Source organism: Tursiops truncatus, chromosome 20, assembly GCF_011762595.2.
Source record: "Tursiops truncatus isolate mTurTru1 chromosome 20, mTurTru1.mat.Y, whole genome shotgun sequence".
NCBI classification, from domain to species: Eukaryota; Metazoa; Chordata; class Mammalia; order Artiodactyla; family Delphinidae; genus Tursiops; species Tursiops truncatus.
The window spans coordinates 1,812,138-1,830,121 of NC_047053.1; the positions used below are offsets into that span (position 1 = coordinate 1,812,138).

General features: G+C 46.3%; 1 protein-coding gene across 10 annotated transcripts in view; it reads right to left on the bottom strand.

Moving 5' to 3' along the window:
* Positions 1-4,008: 4,008 nt before the first annotated feature.
* Positions 4,009-17,984, bottom strand: part of ULK2 (unc-51 like autophagy activating kinase 2) — a 66,519-nt gene continuing 52,543 nt past the window's right edge. For 5 of the 10 annotated variants that reach the window (XM_019944205.3, XM_019944204.3, XM_033846655.2 and 2 more), the window contains 9 exons: positions 17,633-17,820; positions 17,116-17,219; positions 14,010-14,159; positions 12,381-12,589; positions 10,656-10,834; positions 10,127-10,245; positions 9,623-9,795; positions 7,089-7,224; positions 4,009-6,273 (listed from right to left, as the gene is read on the bottom strand). In XM_019944205.3, coding sequence (XP_019799764.2) covers positions 6,215-6,273; positions 7,089-7,224; positions 9,623-9,795; positions 10,127-10,245; positions 10,656-10,834; positions 12,381-12,589; positions 14,010-14,159; positions 17,116-17,219; positions 17,633-17,820 — 1,317 coding nt within the window. In that variant the 3' untranslated portion in view covers positions 4,009-6,214. Of the gene's footprint in view, positions 6,274-7,088; positions 7,225-9,622; positions 9,796-10,126; positions 10,246-10,655; positions 10,862-12,380; positions 12,590-14,009; positions 14,160-17,115; positions 17,220-17,632; positions 17,821-17,984 lie in introns of those variants that run through there. The other 5 variants (XM_019944202.3, XM_019944203.3, XM_019944206.3 and 2 more) reach the window with 5 other exon arrangements.

A 17,984-nucleotide genomic window follows, 5' to 3' on the forward strand; every position in this document is an offset into this window, starting at 1 on the left:
CAGGGTCAAGTGGGCACCTGGGGACCCTGTGAGCTCCTGTGCTTAGGTTTTCCTCAGGCCCTCAAGTGCCCGTCACTGTGCAAAGGGCATTTTCCCCACAAGAATTGTGTGAGAAGGTACTACTCTGATCTTCAAAGGACGGAAAATGGAGGCCCAGGAGGGCGAGGGGACCTGCCCAAGGCCACACAGCAAGAGTGAGAAGTACCTCGTTTGTCAAAGAAGCAGAAAAAACATGTGCTCCCCAAAACGTTCCAAAACTAAGAATTGTACAGATTTTGCATTCCGTGCGTTTACTAGCCATTTGATGAAACGTCTAAGAGCAGAACCGTCGCTGGGGAGGTGCTGCTGACCCGGGAACACTGTCCACATCCGTGCTAGCTGACCCCAGCAGGGCGAGCAGCACGTATCCCTGGTGACCTGTGTCCGCCGCCGCGTGCGCTTCGATGCCCGGCTCTTCCGTGGTGCATCTGTGCGCCGGGGCCACATGCGATGGCCTGCAGGCCAGGTCCGGTCCACAGCCTAGAGATTAAGAATGGTTCTTACATTTTTAAGTGGATTGGAAAAAAAAAGGCTATTTTGTGACACGTGAAAGTTACAAGAAACTCAAATTTCAGGTGCATCGTATCGGCCCCGGCTACTTTCCGTGGCACGACCGCAGAGCCCAGGAGCTGCCAAAGGTGCCGCCGTAGGGCCCTGAACGGAGAAAGTGGGCACCGCGTGGTGCCCTGGGCGTCCTGTCCGATTTCCTCTGACACGACGCTACAGACGAACAGATGACCGTGTGGAAGGAAGCTGGGATCCTCACGAGTAAACAAGCCGCTTATGTAACAGGCATCTGTTTCCCGAGAATCCCCCTCAGGTTTCATATCCTTTCTGGACTGACACGCTTTTGTCACATGCTGGCTCCTCTGACGGCGACTGAATAAATGTTGATGTGTGCTCCGCACCAACTTGTCTAAGCGTTGTTGTTTTAGCACTTTCTCAGTGGAAAGGAGCGTTCACGTCTCCAAAATCCCGACGTGCTGAGGAACCAGCCTGTGACTGCTGAAGGGCCCCCAGCCTCAGCCTCGCTCACCACCCTGCACCCACCTCCCGGGGCTTAGATCCGCCCCCCTATTGTGAGCCCAGAGACTGGGACCCTCGGCCCGTCTGTGCCAGGGGGCTTTTTACTCTGCTGCTCCAAGAAGCCTTCAGACTGAAGGGGGGGGCAGGGGGAGGGCTCTGGGGGGGGGAATTTCCTTATTTTCTCCCAGCATTTCCCCCACCTTAACTCCCCTCATCTGTTGTGTTTACTGCCAATACCTTTCCTAGCTGATGACCTGAGTTTTAGAGTTCTTCCTGGACCGAAATCACCTTGTTAAAGAATTACAAAATTAACAAGCTCAGAGTGAACCATCAGCATCGCCACCCCCCACGACAGACACTCCCGACAGGGAAGGAGAACTTGTCATCCCGCTGGACCAGCATCCTCATCACCTCACAGACCCTCCCCTCCGTGGAAGGCACCCTGCCCTCGCGAGGATCCCCAGATCAGCCGCCTGCCCTGTGGTTCATTCTCAGCGCACAGCCCGCTCACCCACCATCTTCACAGAAACCCTCCAGCTGGAACAGAGGCAGGCCCGTTGGGCCCCCATCAGAGCCCCTGGCCGCAGCTCGGTGTGCCAGGCAGAAGTCCTGTTGTCGCCCAGACGACACTCTGGGCAAAGGCACCTGTGACCTGCCCCTGCCCGGCCCACCATCTCCCTCCCCGACCTCACCCTGCAGCAGGGGTGGGGCCCAAGGGCAGAAGGTGGGAGAAGGGGCAGCTGGGTGGGCCTCAGTGCTTCAAGACGAAGACAGGGATCCACGTGCCATCTCCTGTTGAGGGACCGAGGGGAGGGGGCTGGCTTACGTCCCCGGGAGAGGGCCCCTACGTGCTGCCATCAGCAAAAGAGCCGGTCTTAGGACGCCAGGGCCTGCAAGGGTCCCCTTGGCAAACCTGGGGTTGAGGTCCCTCCCACCCAGGACGGGCCGAATCCCTGCTGGTCTACCTCAGCGGCTCTCGTACAAATAAACAAACAAGCAGGGAACCTGCAAAGTGTCCATTTGTCCGTGTGTCCCTGAAGCCCTTCCCCTGGGGATTCTGAGGGTGGTTTCAAAGCTTCTGCTCTTGGGCTCCTGCCCCAGCCCCCAAGGGGGTGGCAGGTCTGCTAACCTCACCTGCTTCTCAAAACTTGCTGCCTGCCGCTTGGCCGGGGGAGTCCAGCCAGAGACACCTGCGCACCGAGAAGCATAAAAGTGCATCAGCAGAAAGGAGAGGCTGGAAGGCCGAGGGGTGAGCAGGGCCGGGGCTCCAGGCGCGTGTGTGGGATGAGCAGCTCGTGGGCCCAGGCCCTGCCCAGCAGCCTGGCTGGCCAAACCCCAGCCCTGGCTTTTTTCTCTTTGGAAATTATTTGCCAGGCCTGCCTTTTCCATCTGTGAAATGAGGCCATTGAGGGTTGGTACGAAGATCTAATGAAGTAATAAATATAAGATTGCCACAAACCTTGAACTACAAGGGTCAGATCAATCCGCAGGGAAAGGACGTCTGCAAGCAGGTGCCCAGGGCTCGGCCACGGCGGCGGGGCTGGTCCTTTCAGAAGGTGTCCAGACAGAGCCTGAAACTGGGCCTCGCCCCAAACCAAGCCTAACAGAGAGGAGCTGCAGGCTGCCCACCGCCCACGGCTGGGGCTGTTCAAACAACCTCACGCCCAGTAACTCATTCCGTTCTCACCACCACTGACCAGCTCCGAGCCGGACGCAGACAGGTGTGGAGAGGTTAGGGATGGAGAGTGCCCAAGGACGCACCGCTCTGCACAGGAGTCCGAGACCAAGACAGCTGCACCCAAGGAAACGGAGAACAGCCTGCAGCGAGCAAACCCTCAGAGACAGGACAGCCTGGGAGCAGGAGGGCGAGGGGAAGCCCCAGGGCTCGGCCACCGCTGCTGCAGCCTCCGCTCAGATCCACGCCAGGAGGCTGTTCAGAAAGGACAGCACGTTCACAACCGGCCGAGCGAGGCCCTCTGTGCAAGGGGAGCCGGAGGCTCCGCCGGGCGGCCTGCTCTGCGTGGGTCCGTGCTGCCGGCAGCTCCCAGCCTCGCCTCCCTCCTCCACAGCAGTCTGGGCACTGACCCCTGGGCACTGACCCCTGTGACCCTTCACCTGTTTGGCTCTGCCTTGTCCACAAAAGCCGAGACTTCAGGGACCGACTGTCATTTCCCGCCGTGCGGTGCTTTCCCAGGTGGGTCGCTTCTGATGTGACTCCCTCTGATTCCGGTGAGGACGATGCCACCTTGACCCCTCTCCCAAAGACAGCATTCTGGCCAGGGCTGTGACAGACAAGGCGGAGACTTGGGCAGGGCCCAGGACTTCCATGGCTGAAGACCCAGGGCCCAGGACCCAGTGTCAGTTGTCTCCCGGCGTGCAGAGGTGGATACGGATGCTCCTAGGCTGCGCCCGTCAACGGAGGGAAGACACCAAGCTCTCCGGGCGGCAGCCAGTCTCCCTGGAACAACAGAACCGCACTCTGCTCCCGCAGGAGTGAGGACTGCCCACAGAAGCTACAGGAGGCGCACGGTGCAAGCGGCAAGTCTTCCTCCGTTACCTCAAGCGCTTTTTAGAGCCAAGTCAGTGACTTCACACCCACGGTGCCCAGCTCGACTCCCCTGCTATTTATCTGTGGGGACTGAGGTGACTGGGCCCAAACAGTAACCCCCTCTCCGGGCTCCTCTCCTGGACCCCAGGAGGGGCAGAAGGACACCCCCCCTTGAAGAGACGGGCATGTGGGAAGCATCCCACGGGCCTGGCGCAGGCGCCATTAAGGCGAATCCTCACAGCAGGAACGGCCACTCGGCACGCTCACAGATTAGCCCCGTGTGCATCTGTGCGCCCGCCACCTTCCAGGCTCGCCTGAGACCCGGTGTCAACCCGTGAATGTGTGAGCTGGTTTCTCTCTTTTTTATGAAATAGATGATACAAAATCAAAAGATACACGTGGAAACATAAAGCATTTGTTTATTATTGCTATAATCAAGGCAAAATCTCTTAAAACAATTGGCCTTGATAATGGAAACATAATCAGAACCATTAATCACGAGTTTACAGTTTGTTCTTCTCTGCTGTTCAGACTTCACGGTCTCACACATACCTCCTATCACCTGACCTTTGTCGTACAAGAAGCAGAAGAATGCACTTGGAGGTCACAAAGCACAGCCCGGCCACTTCCCTAGGTACTGACCGCAGACCAAGCACTTCCTCGCTGTGAACCTGTTTCATCCTGTGTTTAAAAAACAAGCGGGAGAGGGGAGGAGGGACCGGAATGTACCCACCCCCTCGGAGGATCAGTGAGATGACACGGGCGGTAACTGAGAGAACATACAAGAAACTGCCCTTTACACTCGAAAAAATCATACAAAATGGAGTATCACCAGTGACAGTGCTTACGGCCACTGCAGGGAGGGCAGGAAGCCGCCGCACAGCCCATGCTCCTGGCAGCCTGCAGGACCGTCACCGAGCATCTGAAACCCTGGGGCAGGGCGACAGGTGTTAACCACCAAGGCTCCAAACTCACTGAGGAAGGACCTGGCCTGACAAGCCACATCACAGGGACCCAGCCTCACCCTAGAAACACCTGGTCAGTTTTATTTACCTTAATATACATCTGTACAGGCAATAATAAAAAGGCTATGACACAACAATTCAGTGAGTTTTACCTAGTTTCATGAATAATGCATGCAGTTACAAATAAGAGGTAGAAACACTGTATTAAAGACCTAAAAATATAAACATCATATAAATAAATGTTCAAATTAACTGCTGGAATTTCATACAGATAAATAAAGTAAAAATTACATTACTTCGTCAAAGTAAAGAAAAACCATGTTTTTGTTTTTATCAGTACACTAAATTAATGCCGAAGAGCTTCTGTGCAATTTGTCAGAGTTCAGGTTACATTATCTAAAAGGATTAAAACTGGAGAATGGTTTATTCAAGTATTCAAGCAGGTAAGTAAGAGAAACGAAATAACCTACCACGTAGGCACCACCTCTAGAGGGGTGTTAAGTGCCCACATTCTCCATGACTAGCTACCTGGTGAACTGTCAGGACTAACAGGAAAATGCACACAGGCTGGAAAGAGCTGCCCATTTTCCTAAGAGAAAACATACCTCATTTTTCACTAATTTCATGTAAAATCCCACATCACTAATAAGCCTTTAAGCCACCAACTTTGTTTTGGCCCTATTGCAATTCTTGAGAGTATCTCTGGACTGACACTTGTTCTGATACTGCCCCAATAGACCCAGCCTTTAGTAAGCCTAGAGGCCATAGGCATGAATGCACATTCTGCATGCACAGTAAGAAACGCAAACAAAAGCAGACAACGAGCAACTTAAAAATATCACTGAGAAAACCTGTAGGTGTAGATGAATAGGCTAAGAAAATGCAAAGGTTCACACAACACAAGTTTTTTACCACTTAAAAGTCCACGAGAAATCACCTGTGAATTCTGGAAAGGGTACGTGTATATAATCAAGTAAAATATTTTAAACAAGTCCATTGTGCCTCAGTTAGTTTTAAACTGCAAAATCCAATACACAGTTGTTTTAATAAATTAGTGCAATATGAAAGATTTTGGAAGATTATTAATATGTGTCCATATTAGATCAAATTGAAGATTTCACAATCTCTTCCAAGAGACGCCTTTCACCCCTTAAGCTATTTCTTCCTGAGCTGTTTATGGACGCGTGCTCAGACTCAGATAAACTTACCCCGGGTATCAAACCGCCTGGATGAGACGTGGCTTTTTACTTTTTCGCCTCAGTGAACATGTGGAACCCCACACTTTGCTCTGGTGACTGGCGTGAAGAGCCACTCATCGTTTCATTCCTAATTACCCTTAAGAATAACTGTACTGACAACTCTAGTTCTAAGGTACATTTATTTACCAAGTTCAAACTGAAAGTCAAGTGGAATACTCTTGCTTCTGCTTCTACAAAGAAAAAGGGAAGGGGTGACTTCTCTGATAAGGCAGGTAGTTCTGGGGTTGTTTTTCCTTTTTGAAATCACTGCTTGCTCTTTGGTGGTCACCGTGTAGGAACCTACAGTTTCCTGGGGGTGGGGCGACAGGATCCAAGCTGTGCTCCCAAAGGCATCGCCTCACACCCACCACTAGTCCTGGGGGCAGGCCTGCTGCTGCTCACAAGGTCGAGGTGCTGTAGCAGAGTGCCGACAATCTCCTTTCAATACGAGATTTATCTAGAAATAAAATAAATTCATAATAAAAATCATTTATATTTTCAAAACCAAGGAAAGAAGAACCAATGAAAAAGAATCTCTCACTCTCCACCTACACCCTCACCTCTGTTCTATCTTTGCCCCAGAGTTAACAGTTCTGAGTATTTTTTCTTCTTTCTGCCTGGTAATCGTCTAGCTTAGCGCTGCACAGTGGTAAAAGCTAGATTAGCACGTCAAATGAAGAACATTTAGGTTTTAACAGCTAGTTCGCTCACAATTGCAAACAATCTTAGAACTGCCAGCCCCTTGTGGCTCTTCAAAATGTGGTATGACTACACCTCCTCCTCAAAAAAAAACATCATTGGTCTTATATCTGACAAGTGGAAACACCATCCTGGTACCCTACCAGTGTCCACACTCCGTTCTGTACACCAAATCTGCAGTACACAGGGTTTTCACAGGGCTCTTCGGTCACGAGGATTAAAACAGCTGCCTTTCTTATTGTTTAATGATAAAAGCAAAGTTCTCTGCATACACAAACACACCCACCAATAGAGTCATGCAGTGTAGAAATCTAAAGACTAATGACAAAAGCCAACAGCTCTGTACAAGCAACCTCTCTAATCCTCACAACAGCTCGGCAAGGCAGGCATTGTTCCTCATCTTGTAGAAGAAGAGACGGAGACCACAGAAAGGGTGAGTGACTTGCCCAAGGTTGGGAAGCCAAGATGCAACCCTCAGGCTGCACGGTTCCAAACTCCATGCGCTGTCTACTGCACCAGGAGGAGACAATGAAAGTGCAACCAACACGCACACTGCTTTCTAAGTCAACTCACATTTGTGTACATTTTCAATATCTGCCGGGTCCTGGAGAATCTTAGTTAAGCCTTCCAAAAGAAGGGCCGCCTTATGATAGCGATAAACAATATCTTCAGTCTGCTGGAACATCTCATCCAGGGCTGCAGCCTGAACCTAGAACCAGTCAGCAAAAACAAGAAGATTCTCAGCTTTTCCATGAAAATACGAATCCATTCAGGCAATGCAGCTTTAAATGGAGTCTGTCTAAAATTAATACGTTTCGACAAAATGATATAATCTATTGGGTGAGCGACATAAAAGAGCTTCTTGACAAAAGAGTTACTCTGCATTCAAACATAACCTTCTTGAACTCAGAGATTCCTAACTCATGATATTTGCACTTCTAAACTGGCTCTTCTATGACTTCACTAAAAAGTTTATTTTAAACTTACACTTCCACACTAGTAACCTGGCATTTCACTAAAGTAGACTTTGTTACAATGAAATAATTAAATGACGTTAAAAGCCACTTATCAGCTTTTCCTTTTAGTTACAGTTTTCTGGTGTGTGGGATTCATTCATTCAGAGGTATTTACTGGGCACCTGCTGAGTGTCGGCCCAGAGTGCACGATGAAGGTGAGCTCACAGTCCAGAGGGAGGCGTGGGCTGTGAACTCCAAGGGGTACCTGGCATCACAGGAGGAAGCCCCGGGTGGTACGGAGCACACGCGAGAGGCACCTAACCCGACTATGGAGGAAGTGGTTAGGGAGCGCCTCCAGGAAGTGATGCTGAGGCAGAGCCATAAGGAAGCAGGAGCGAGCCGGGCAGGGGGAGAGGTGGGTAGGGCTCCCCAGAAAGACGGGCATGGTGTCATTCACGGGGTTATGAGCATTTGTTTCCCCAACAGCATGCTGATTTTCTCTTTAATCATTCACTGCCCAGACTGTCAGTAATCCAGTATCCTAATTTACTTGTCAGTATGCTCTGTCTCTTTCAAAGAGTAAAGCCACATACAATATGATAAATAAAATGGACACAGAAAATCCAAGTCCTGAAAAGGAAGGAGAGAAATAACTAAATATAAGTTGAGTGTCTCCAAGCTTGCTCAGCAGCCAGGGCACAAGGAGAGTCTTGTTGGAGGCACGTGGCTCTGTCATCAGAAGAGACAGAAGCACCCTAACTCCGTACAAGAGGACGTCTTTCCTGGCACAAATTTCTAAAAGAAAATCTGTCTTATGAAGTCTTAATTCGGTACAAAACAATACAATGCATATTATTCGTATCAACAGTTTAGGGCAATATAATGTACATTATTCTCATCGACAGTTTATATTTCAAAACTATTTTCATACGCCTTTTTATTATGATGGCTTTCAAAATAAGACCAAGGGGGTAATATAACAGTACAATTCAAAGTACACAAATTTGAGAGGGAAAAGGAAGCTCAACTATGTTAATATGGTAAAAACTATACGGTTGGTCAGTAATTAAATTTTTTCCCACTTAATTCCTTCTTTGACAGTCCCTAATTTCATGTTTCCTTCAGAGCAATTTTTCCTCGAAGATACAGAAAACAAATTATTTCCACTAATATAACCAGAGAGTTGGAAAAGTAGATTATACTTTGTGTGTCTACACTTAAGTAAGGTCAGTTGTGGAATCTGAGCACGTGAATTTCTGCAGATTGGGTAATAAAAGCAGTATTTTTGTAATGTTTTATCAAGCCAAATTCCTTAAATAGCAGAAAATGAAGACAGAGATCCAGTGAAAGCTCTTAGATGCAAACTATAAAAAGATTAGATCATGCCTAATGTTAGCAATTTTTTTTTTTTTTTTTTTTTTTTTGCGTTACGCGGGCCTCTCACTGTTGTGGCCTCTCCCACTGCGGAGCACAGGCTCCAGACGCGCAGGCCCAGTGGCCACGGCCCACAGGCCCAGCCGCTCCGCGGCATGCGGGATCCTCCCGGACCGGGGCACGAACCCGCGTCCCCTGCATCGGCAGGCGGACTCGCAACCACTGCGCCACCAGGGAAGCCCAATGTTAGCAATTTTTAAGAGGTATGGTAAACTTTTACCAAATGTGGTAGGTAACCAACATAACTTATATTTGTTGCATGTTAATTAAGTGTAATCACTCCTTCAGGAAGAGGTACCACAATACCTGGGACTTGGGAGTGGTGGGGCATAAACTCTTTTTAAAAGGATGATGTCAAGTAGGTGTGCACTTCAAAAGATGCTCTTAGGGAACTTCCCTGGTGGTGCAGTGGTTAAGAATCCGCCTGCCAATGCAGGGGACACGGGTTCGAGCCCTGGTCCAGGAAGATCCCACATGCCGCGGAGCACCTAAGTCCCTGCGCCACAACTACTGAGCCTGCGCTCTAGAGCCTGTGCTCCGCAACAATGAGAAGCCACCACAATGAGAAGCCCGCGCACCGCAAGGAAGAGTAGCCCCCCACCCCCCCGCGCTCACTGCAACTAGAGAAAGCCCACACACAGCAACGAAGACCCAACGCAGCCAAGAAAAACAAAAGGTGCTCTTAAAGACAAGTAGTATTACTATGCAATATTACACCTTAAAAAGGGTTACCATTTCTACAGCACAATTATAGATGAGTTTCTCTGCTGTTACGCTGTTGATTTCATCAATAAATCTCTGTTTGTCAGAGAAGAAGCGATTCAGCTTTTCTGTAAGTTTCTTGCACATGCTGATGCAGAATTTATATCGTTCATTCAGATTTTTGACAACTGGAAAAAAATTGAAATGAGAATTTTAATTTTCCTCCAGAAACAGAGTCATGGTGACAAGCAACTTTCCTGCTAATTTATGGAAAGCGACACTAAATGATCACTGAAAAAAGTGACTGGAAATCATTCTTCCACATGTTCTCTCTCTTAGTGAAGACTGAGAATAAAGTAATTCTGACTGCTCTCGGTATCGGCTAAATGGCAAAACCAAAAAACAGAAAAGCCAGCATCTTTTCCCATTTAAGCATGCTTAATACCACGGTGACCCCTCACCAAAAACTCCCCTTCCCAGTGTAAGGGGAAAAGCAGCCCCGTCACGCTCTGCTTGTACCTTGTTTCACACCCGTGGACGGGCTCAGCTTCCCGGACTTGATCTGCTCTTTGGCGAGATGCAGAGAGGCTGCCAGCAGCTGTGCGGCCTTCATGTATAACACCAGCTGTTCCACCCGCCTGCACCCAGAGACAGCAAGCAGAGCGTTAGCCTGCGAACTGACAGGCCAGTGCCCCATCACAACAGTCTCTCTAAGGGAACATCATTCCCCTTGACACTTTTAGTGCACGAACACCTCCTGAAGGGAGACGGGCCGGCATGGAGAAAGACGTGTGTACTTTGAATACAATGGGTGCACTCAGATAAAAATACAATCTCTTTATCATCAAATATCTTAACAGCACAATTTACAGGAAAGGAAACACCAAGGCTGCAGAACCTCCAAGTCTCGGCTCACACAGTGAAATCGAGCACAATGAGTTAACTCAGAGACGCCCATGACCTTCAGTGGATGACACGGCCCCCAGCTTGGACACCAGTTTACAGAGGGCAGGAAGCCTCTGGAGATGGACAGCAAGGGGGCACCTACCCCCAGTCTTTGCTCAGCTGGCTGATCTGGTCCACCACCGCGCTCTCCTGGATCTGGTACAAGGAGACCGCAGACGCGCAGAGCCCTGGGTCTCCCCCGCGCACGGCCGTCAGGTCCAGCACACACTCCGTGAACAACAGCATTGCGTTCAGGTGGCGGAAGGTGTCTGTGTGCTCTCGCTGCGGCAAAGCCAATCATCTTAAAAACTTGCAGGTTAAGGAGAGGCGCACACTCATTTCTGCACATAAACTGTGGCCACTGCTAATGTTTTCTATACTTATGAATGTCAGAATGATCAAAGGAGAATGAAAGTTTTAAATTCCAGAAAACTGTGAGAAAAATAAACACAAATGAAACCAAACAAGAGTGTGTCATATGTTTGTGTGTATGGATGTACGAGAGCACCCACAAAATTCAGCCTCAAAGATATGAGGTCATTGTACTTGCACCAGGAAAAAAATGAAACACGGAACAATTAAATCAATATACATGAGACAGAAACACGACAAAATAGATACCAAGATATAGGAATGTAAGGATATTCTGTGCAGTAAACCACACTTCTTGATAGTTTAATGAATTCTACTGACTTACAATTTCAGAGACACTTTAATTTCTGGTGGCTCTTCAGTTAACAGTGATTCCTAATACCAAGGCTCTAAATTTTGTGATCTTTTCAGTTAAAGAGTGGAGTATAGATAGACATAGTAGCAGCGCATTAAAAATGGGTACTCTAAAATTTATGTTCTGAGGTTTGTTTTTAGCTATAAATGTATTTTGAAATCTCAAATAAGACTAAGTTTCTCACTCTCCTTTTATGGTTAAAAAGGGATGAGAATCAGTGTACTAAAGACAGAAGAATAAACCAATCAACTTTTGAAAGTCTCTCTGCTCTATGACAGCATATCAGACTATATGTTCCAATACATATTGGAACATAATTTATGCCTAATTTGATGGAGACTGAAAAAACTCTGAAGATTGCTTTTCCAATCTTATACATATTTTCAAAATTACAACTTAAACTTACTACAGAATCACTATTAAAATTTTGCATGCAGTACTTTGTAACTTTTATGTGAAATACTTAATTTTCCTTCACACACAATAGAAATATGGAAAGAGAATTTGTTCTCTAGTTGACCTGGAGGAGGTGCAGTCTATGGAACACTGTCCTAGAGTCGACACTGAGGAATTAGCTAGCAGAGGCTCTGGAATCATAAAATTCACCTCTATTCTGCATTTGTGCTCAGCACACTTCACGTTCTGATGTGTTTTTCCCTGGAGACCTGGCTCCGTGGAGGGAAAAGGTACTGGTGTACACACGCAACTGTCCAGTCTGCCGGGCAGCTTTATTCCTCAGCGTTACTGACTGATTTGGCATCTTAATTTATTTTTTTAAACCTAAGTTTAAGTGTATCATTTTTATCTTATTAAGAAAAGCAAGCTTTGAGAATAAAAAGTTACAGTTTTAGGAAAAAGATTATGTTTTAAAAGTCCTGTAAGTAGTAAATAAACTTCAGATAAAGAAATTAAGAATACAAAATCTGTATGCATCACTTCCTGTCAGCCAAAGCTTGCTATGAATGAGTGCCACTGTCAACATTATTCTGAAAATATATGAGCAATGTTCCAAATAGGAAAGGTTAGGGGGATTTTGTCCTCCCGTCACCAACACTCTCCTCGGGGTCCCCGTAAGTGACACGTCACAGGGTCTCTTCCCACCTCCATCAGCGTCTCCTCGGGCAGTTCAGGGGCTTCAAAGGCGACGAGCCCCTCCAGGCTGGGGGGTGAAGCACCACAAGGCGCGTGTCTCAGGCTGGGAGCTGCCTCTGCTCCCAGAGGGGGAGACCCCGAGCACAGCCCAGGCGGGGAGCCCCCAGACACACGGCCCCCGGTGGAGCCCAGGGAGCCTCCGGAGCCGCTGGAGCCCCCTGTGGAGACGGGCGAGGAAGCGTTAAAAGGAAGGCCCCCGACCCCTCCCTGAGCACATGAACAGGCTTTATCTTCCCAGGCTCACCTTCATTCCTTACAGAATCAGCACAGCTACTTTTAAATTCTGTTTTAAACAAATTTCTAACATACACATTTCTCCCTGCTGCTCCACAGTCCTCACGGTGATAAAACTCAGCGGATGTGTACGCTTCACTAAAATTATACCCCAATGCTTATGTGGGGGCACTTATACTATTTCTGATTTTTTTAATGCCACCAATAACATTGTAATGAAATCCTTCCTTCTTTTGAGTTATTTGTGATAAATACTTTATAAGATCACTTTGTTGTAAGTGGCCTTATAAACAGAATGGGATTACCACAGATCAAATATTACTATAAATATTTTTATAGCTCTTTGTAAGACTTGCCACGCTATTTTCTAAAGCAGCCGTGAGTGAGCGCAGAGATCCCACTAAGCCTCAACAACACTGGGCATTACATTTTTTAAACGTTGGCTTAGTTAACAGGTATAAAAAGTTATTTTCTCAAAGTGGTATTTTCTTATTATTTAATACTCTTAATAATCCTAAAATCAAGATTATTATTAGCTTATTAGCTCTTTTTCCACTCTCATTATCTATTTATATCCTTTGCTTATTAATCTACTTGTATCTTGATTAGTAACTGATTTAGCATAAGAGAACTTAAGGGACACAAGGTATAATATATGATGTCAAATGATAACTCAAGTCCAATCTAAATACTTTCTTAATTTTTGGTACCAATTACCTATTTATAGACTATGGCTGATAAAACCAATCTATCAGCCTATCCAGAAGTAGGATATAGGATTAAGTGCAAAGATTGGGACTCAAAGTACCAAAAAAAAGGTGAAACCTAGGTTTCTAAAAAAACCCACAAAACCGAAAATAAACAAAAATCTATCATTTTCAAAAAATTTACTGGATGTACTAAAATAAGCCTTCAACATAAGCTAAGAAGCACCAATATGCATAGCTGCTCTACTGTGACGTCACGTTCATGTAATAATGTTATAAAATTACATATATATTATTACAAATATATAACATAGTACCTTTTGTTTTGCAGATTTTTTTTTTTCCCCACAAGTATTGTCTCATTTACTCTTTTTTTTATTTTTTGGCCGCACAGCGTGGCATAGGGGATCTTAGTTCCCCGACCAGGTACCGAACCCATGCCCCCTGCCGTGCAAGCGCAGAGTCTTAACCACGGGACTGCCAGGGAAGTCCCCTCATCTACTCTTCATAACCCTTTAAGGTAAAGTAAATCATTATCTCCACGTCATTGGTAAAAAAAACTACGTCACACCATTAAGCCATTATCAGAATCTGCACACCAAACACGAGCCCAAGGCGGAACTAAGACAATCCTCACCTGAGGTGGTTCTTGTCCGAAGGACTATGTGGGTACAAGCGGGGGTCGCAGCCCTGTGTGGAGGAGACCCTACCGTGAACAGCACAGCCCTGGGACTCGCTGCTGTTCCCACAGAAGGAGCCCGTGCAACACCACAGGCTCCTGCAGGGGCTGCAATAAAAAGTTCACCAAATGTGTCATGTATCAGAGGGTGGGTTTTATAGGGACACCTTTACTTTTATATTAGATTTGGTTTTTTTACAATAAGCATTTATTACTCTTAAAAACAGAAAGTTCAATACAGATCTCCATTAAAAATATTTTATGGTAATCTCTTCACAGCTGTGAATCTTCTTTTCACCAAGGCCTACAATTCAGTTACTTCTACGTGAATTGCCGTCACACCTGAGGATAATGTGAAAAGGTGGAAACCAAGAACTGGGAATAAATATGTGGGGAAACAACCTGATTAAAAAATGGGCAGAAGACCTGAATAGTTATTTTTCCAAAAAATATATATGGCCAACAGGCACATGAAAAGATGCTCAACATCACTAATCATCAGGCAAATGCAAATAAAAACCCCAATGAGACATCACCTCACACCTGTCAGAATGGTCATCATCGAAAAGACCACAAATAACAAACGTTGGTGAGAATGTGGAGAAACTAAGAGCTAAGCTGTTTTTGTTTTTGCTTTTTTTATAAATTTATTTATTTATTTTTGGCTGTGCTGGGTCTTCATTGCTGCACACGGGCTTTCTCTAGTTGTGGAGAGTGGGGGCTGATGTACAGGCTTCTCACTGCGGTGGCTTCTCTTTGTTGCGGAGCACAGGCTTTAGGTGCACAGGCTTCAGCAGTTGTGGCTCGTGGGCTCTAGAGCGCAGGCTCAGTAGTTGTGGCGCATGGGCTTAGTTGCTCTGCAGCAGGTTGGATCTTCCCGAACCAGGGCTCGAACCCATGTCCCCTGCATTGGCAGGCGGATTCTTAACCACTGTGCCACCAGGGAAGTCCCTAAGCTGTTTTATAGCTTATATTTTCTTAGAAGAAAATATAGAGTTAGGCATTTAAGAAGGGGTATCTAGGGAAACTCAAAGACAACAGGGGAGACAAATACAAAGACACCAGAGAAAAGTTTACCCTGATACCTATGGCTACAGCAAACACTAAACACAGCCTAACTCTTAGCCAGATAAACAAAAAAAACACCTCACACTATTTAACTCAATTCTATGTCCAGTAATATCATTTCTGGCTTTCAACAAAAATTAAAAGGCAAGCTAAGAGGTAAAAACAGCTTGAAGAGACAGAGCAAGCACTGAACCAGACTCAGATACAGCACGCATATTGGACTTATCACACCAGAAATTATAATAACTTTGATTAATGCTAAGAACTCTAATGGAAAAAATAAACATGTAAGAGCAAATGAGTAACAAAGCAGAGAGATGGCAACTCTAAGAAAGACTCAAAGGAAATGCTGTAAGTCAGAATCACTGACACAGAAATGAAGAATGTATCTGATGAGCTCATCAACAGACAGGACATTGTTGAGAAGAAAATCAGTTAGCTTGAAGATATGTCAATAGGAACTTCCAAAACTGAAAAGCAAAGAGAAAGAAGAATTAAAACAACAACAACAAAAATCCCAGAATATCCAAGAACTGTGGGACAACTACAAAGATATAATATATGTGCAACAGGAATATGAAAAGGAGAAAGAGAAAGAAACAGAAGAAATATGTGAAGTAGTAATGTCCAAGAAATTTCCAAAATAAATGCAGAACCAAACCTTCCAAGTCCAGGAAGCTTAAAGAACACCAAGCGGTTAGAATGCCAAATAATCTACACCTGTGCATTTCATCTTCAAACAGCAGAGAATCAAAGAAAAAGTCCTGAAAGAAGCCAAAGAAAAAAAGCACCTCATTTATAAGAGGAACGAGGGTAAGAATGACACGAGACTTCTCTTCAGAAACCATGCCAGCAAGATGACGGTGGAGTGAAATATCAAGCCCTACAGCACAGAAACCATACTCGGGTGTTTGCTGGTCTAGATATTTCCTCCTTTGGAGGCTCATGGGAGAGACGGTAAAAGAATGACAGAGAAAACAAGAACAAAGAGGCTCCAATACTGACTCAAATTTAAGTGGACATCATAATCACGTGGGGAGCTTGTTAAAGACACAGATTCCTAAACTCCTTTCCCGGAAAACTTGATTCAACGAGCCTGGGTTAGGGTCTGGAGCCAGCCCTTTGTTTTCATTTTTTGATAAGCAGTCTAAAGTAATCTGGATGTGGGTCCATGGACATAAAGTTCCCTGGAACAACTATGAAAGAGCCAGGGATCTCAGTGACCTATGGTTCTTTATAGGTTGGGCTTGCTGTATAAGAGATGCTCAAGAGTTCGTATGTGTAAGGCAACTTTGGCCAGTGTTATCCTACTGATAAAAAGCAATCTTGGTCAGCATCTAACTTCTCACTCATGGGCTGCCGATCATCAAGACACTGAACATGTCCCTATCTTGACAGGCTCCTAAGAACTTAGATGAGATGACAGGGACTGGATGAAGCAATCTGGTCAACAGGTTCGTGAACAGTCACCAGAAGTAGATGGGCAGAGTAATTACCCCCACGCCCAAACCAAAGATGCCCGCGTCCTGAGCCCTGAAACTTGTAAATAGGCTATGTGACACGGCAAAGGGGAACTAAAGCTGCAGATGGAACCAGGGCTGCTCATCAGCTGAACTTAGAGAGATTATCCAGTGGGTCCAATGTAATCACAAGGGTCCTTTAAGTGTAGACTAAGGGGGCAGAAGGTCTGAGTCTAGACTGGCCATTGCTGGCTTTCACGGTCGAAGGGGCCACAAGCCAAGGGATGAGGGCAGCCCCCAGAAGCTGCAAAAGGCCAGGAAGTGCACCCTCCCCGAGAGCCTGCAGAAGGAACCAGCCCTGCCTACACCTCGGTTTTAGCCTAGTGAGACCCACTGTGGACTTCTGCCCTCCGGAACTGTAAAATAATACATCTGTGTTGTTTTTAAGCTACCAAGCTTGTGGCAATTTGTTACAGCAGCAATAGGAAAGTTAACAAACAGATTACCTGCCTAAAAAGAAACCGGACTTCTCTTACCTATATCCATTGGTCGTTCTGTATTTAAACTGTCCGTGCTGCCCTGATGTCCACCTAAAGGTGTTTTTACTGGTTGATCTGATAATTTCCCAGTACTGACAGATCTAAAAAGAAGAATGATAATAACGTAAATGTGTACTTTTAAAAAATCCAGACTTATCAGTAATAAGGGTGATTTAAGCCAAGCCATAAAAGGGTTAAAGGAAAGTCAGAGAACAAGGAGACAAAAAATTGAGACCAAACAATTCAAGGTAGAGATAAACTTCAATACCCAAAATAAACAAAAAGGCAGAAACAGACTACTCAGGAAACTCAGGAAGAGCTCTGGACTCCCACAGGTATAGGCAACAGCTATGGTTTTCAGAGATTCTAAGTGTATGCAGTTCCTTACACGTGTACAGTGTCATTAACCACTGGCATAAACCAGCTGCTAATCGGGTCTGGTTGTTTTATGATAGGAATGGATGCACTGTTACAGTTTCCATGTTTAGGGCTGGAAGGAAATGGCGTCTCTTACCTGCCAAACGCTGCCCTGACCTGCTGCTCGGACTTGTGCCTCTCCCCTCCTTGTACTGAGAGACAGTGAGAGCATCCCCGTGGGTCACTCCCATCCTTCAACTGCCCCTCAGAAGGCCCGCGGCGAGTGGCCAAGGCTGGCAGGTTGGAAGACGCTTGCGTTTTCGGGATTTTGAAAGGAGCCGTGGTCTAAGGGAACACATGTAAACTGGTTGTTATGATGTAGGAATGTTCAGAACCGTCAGGCTCATGGCACAGTAGCTGGAGCAGAGACTCCAGACTCTGTCAGTCTTGGATTCAAATTCCGGCTCTTCTGCTTCCAGTCTCTGTGACCTTGACAGTTCATTTACGCT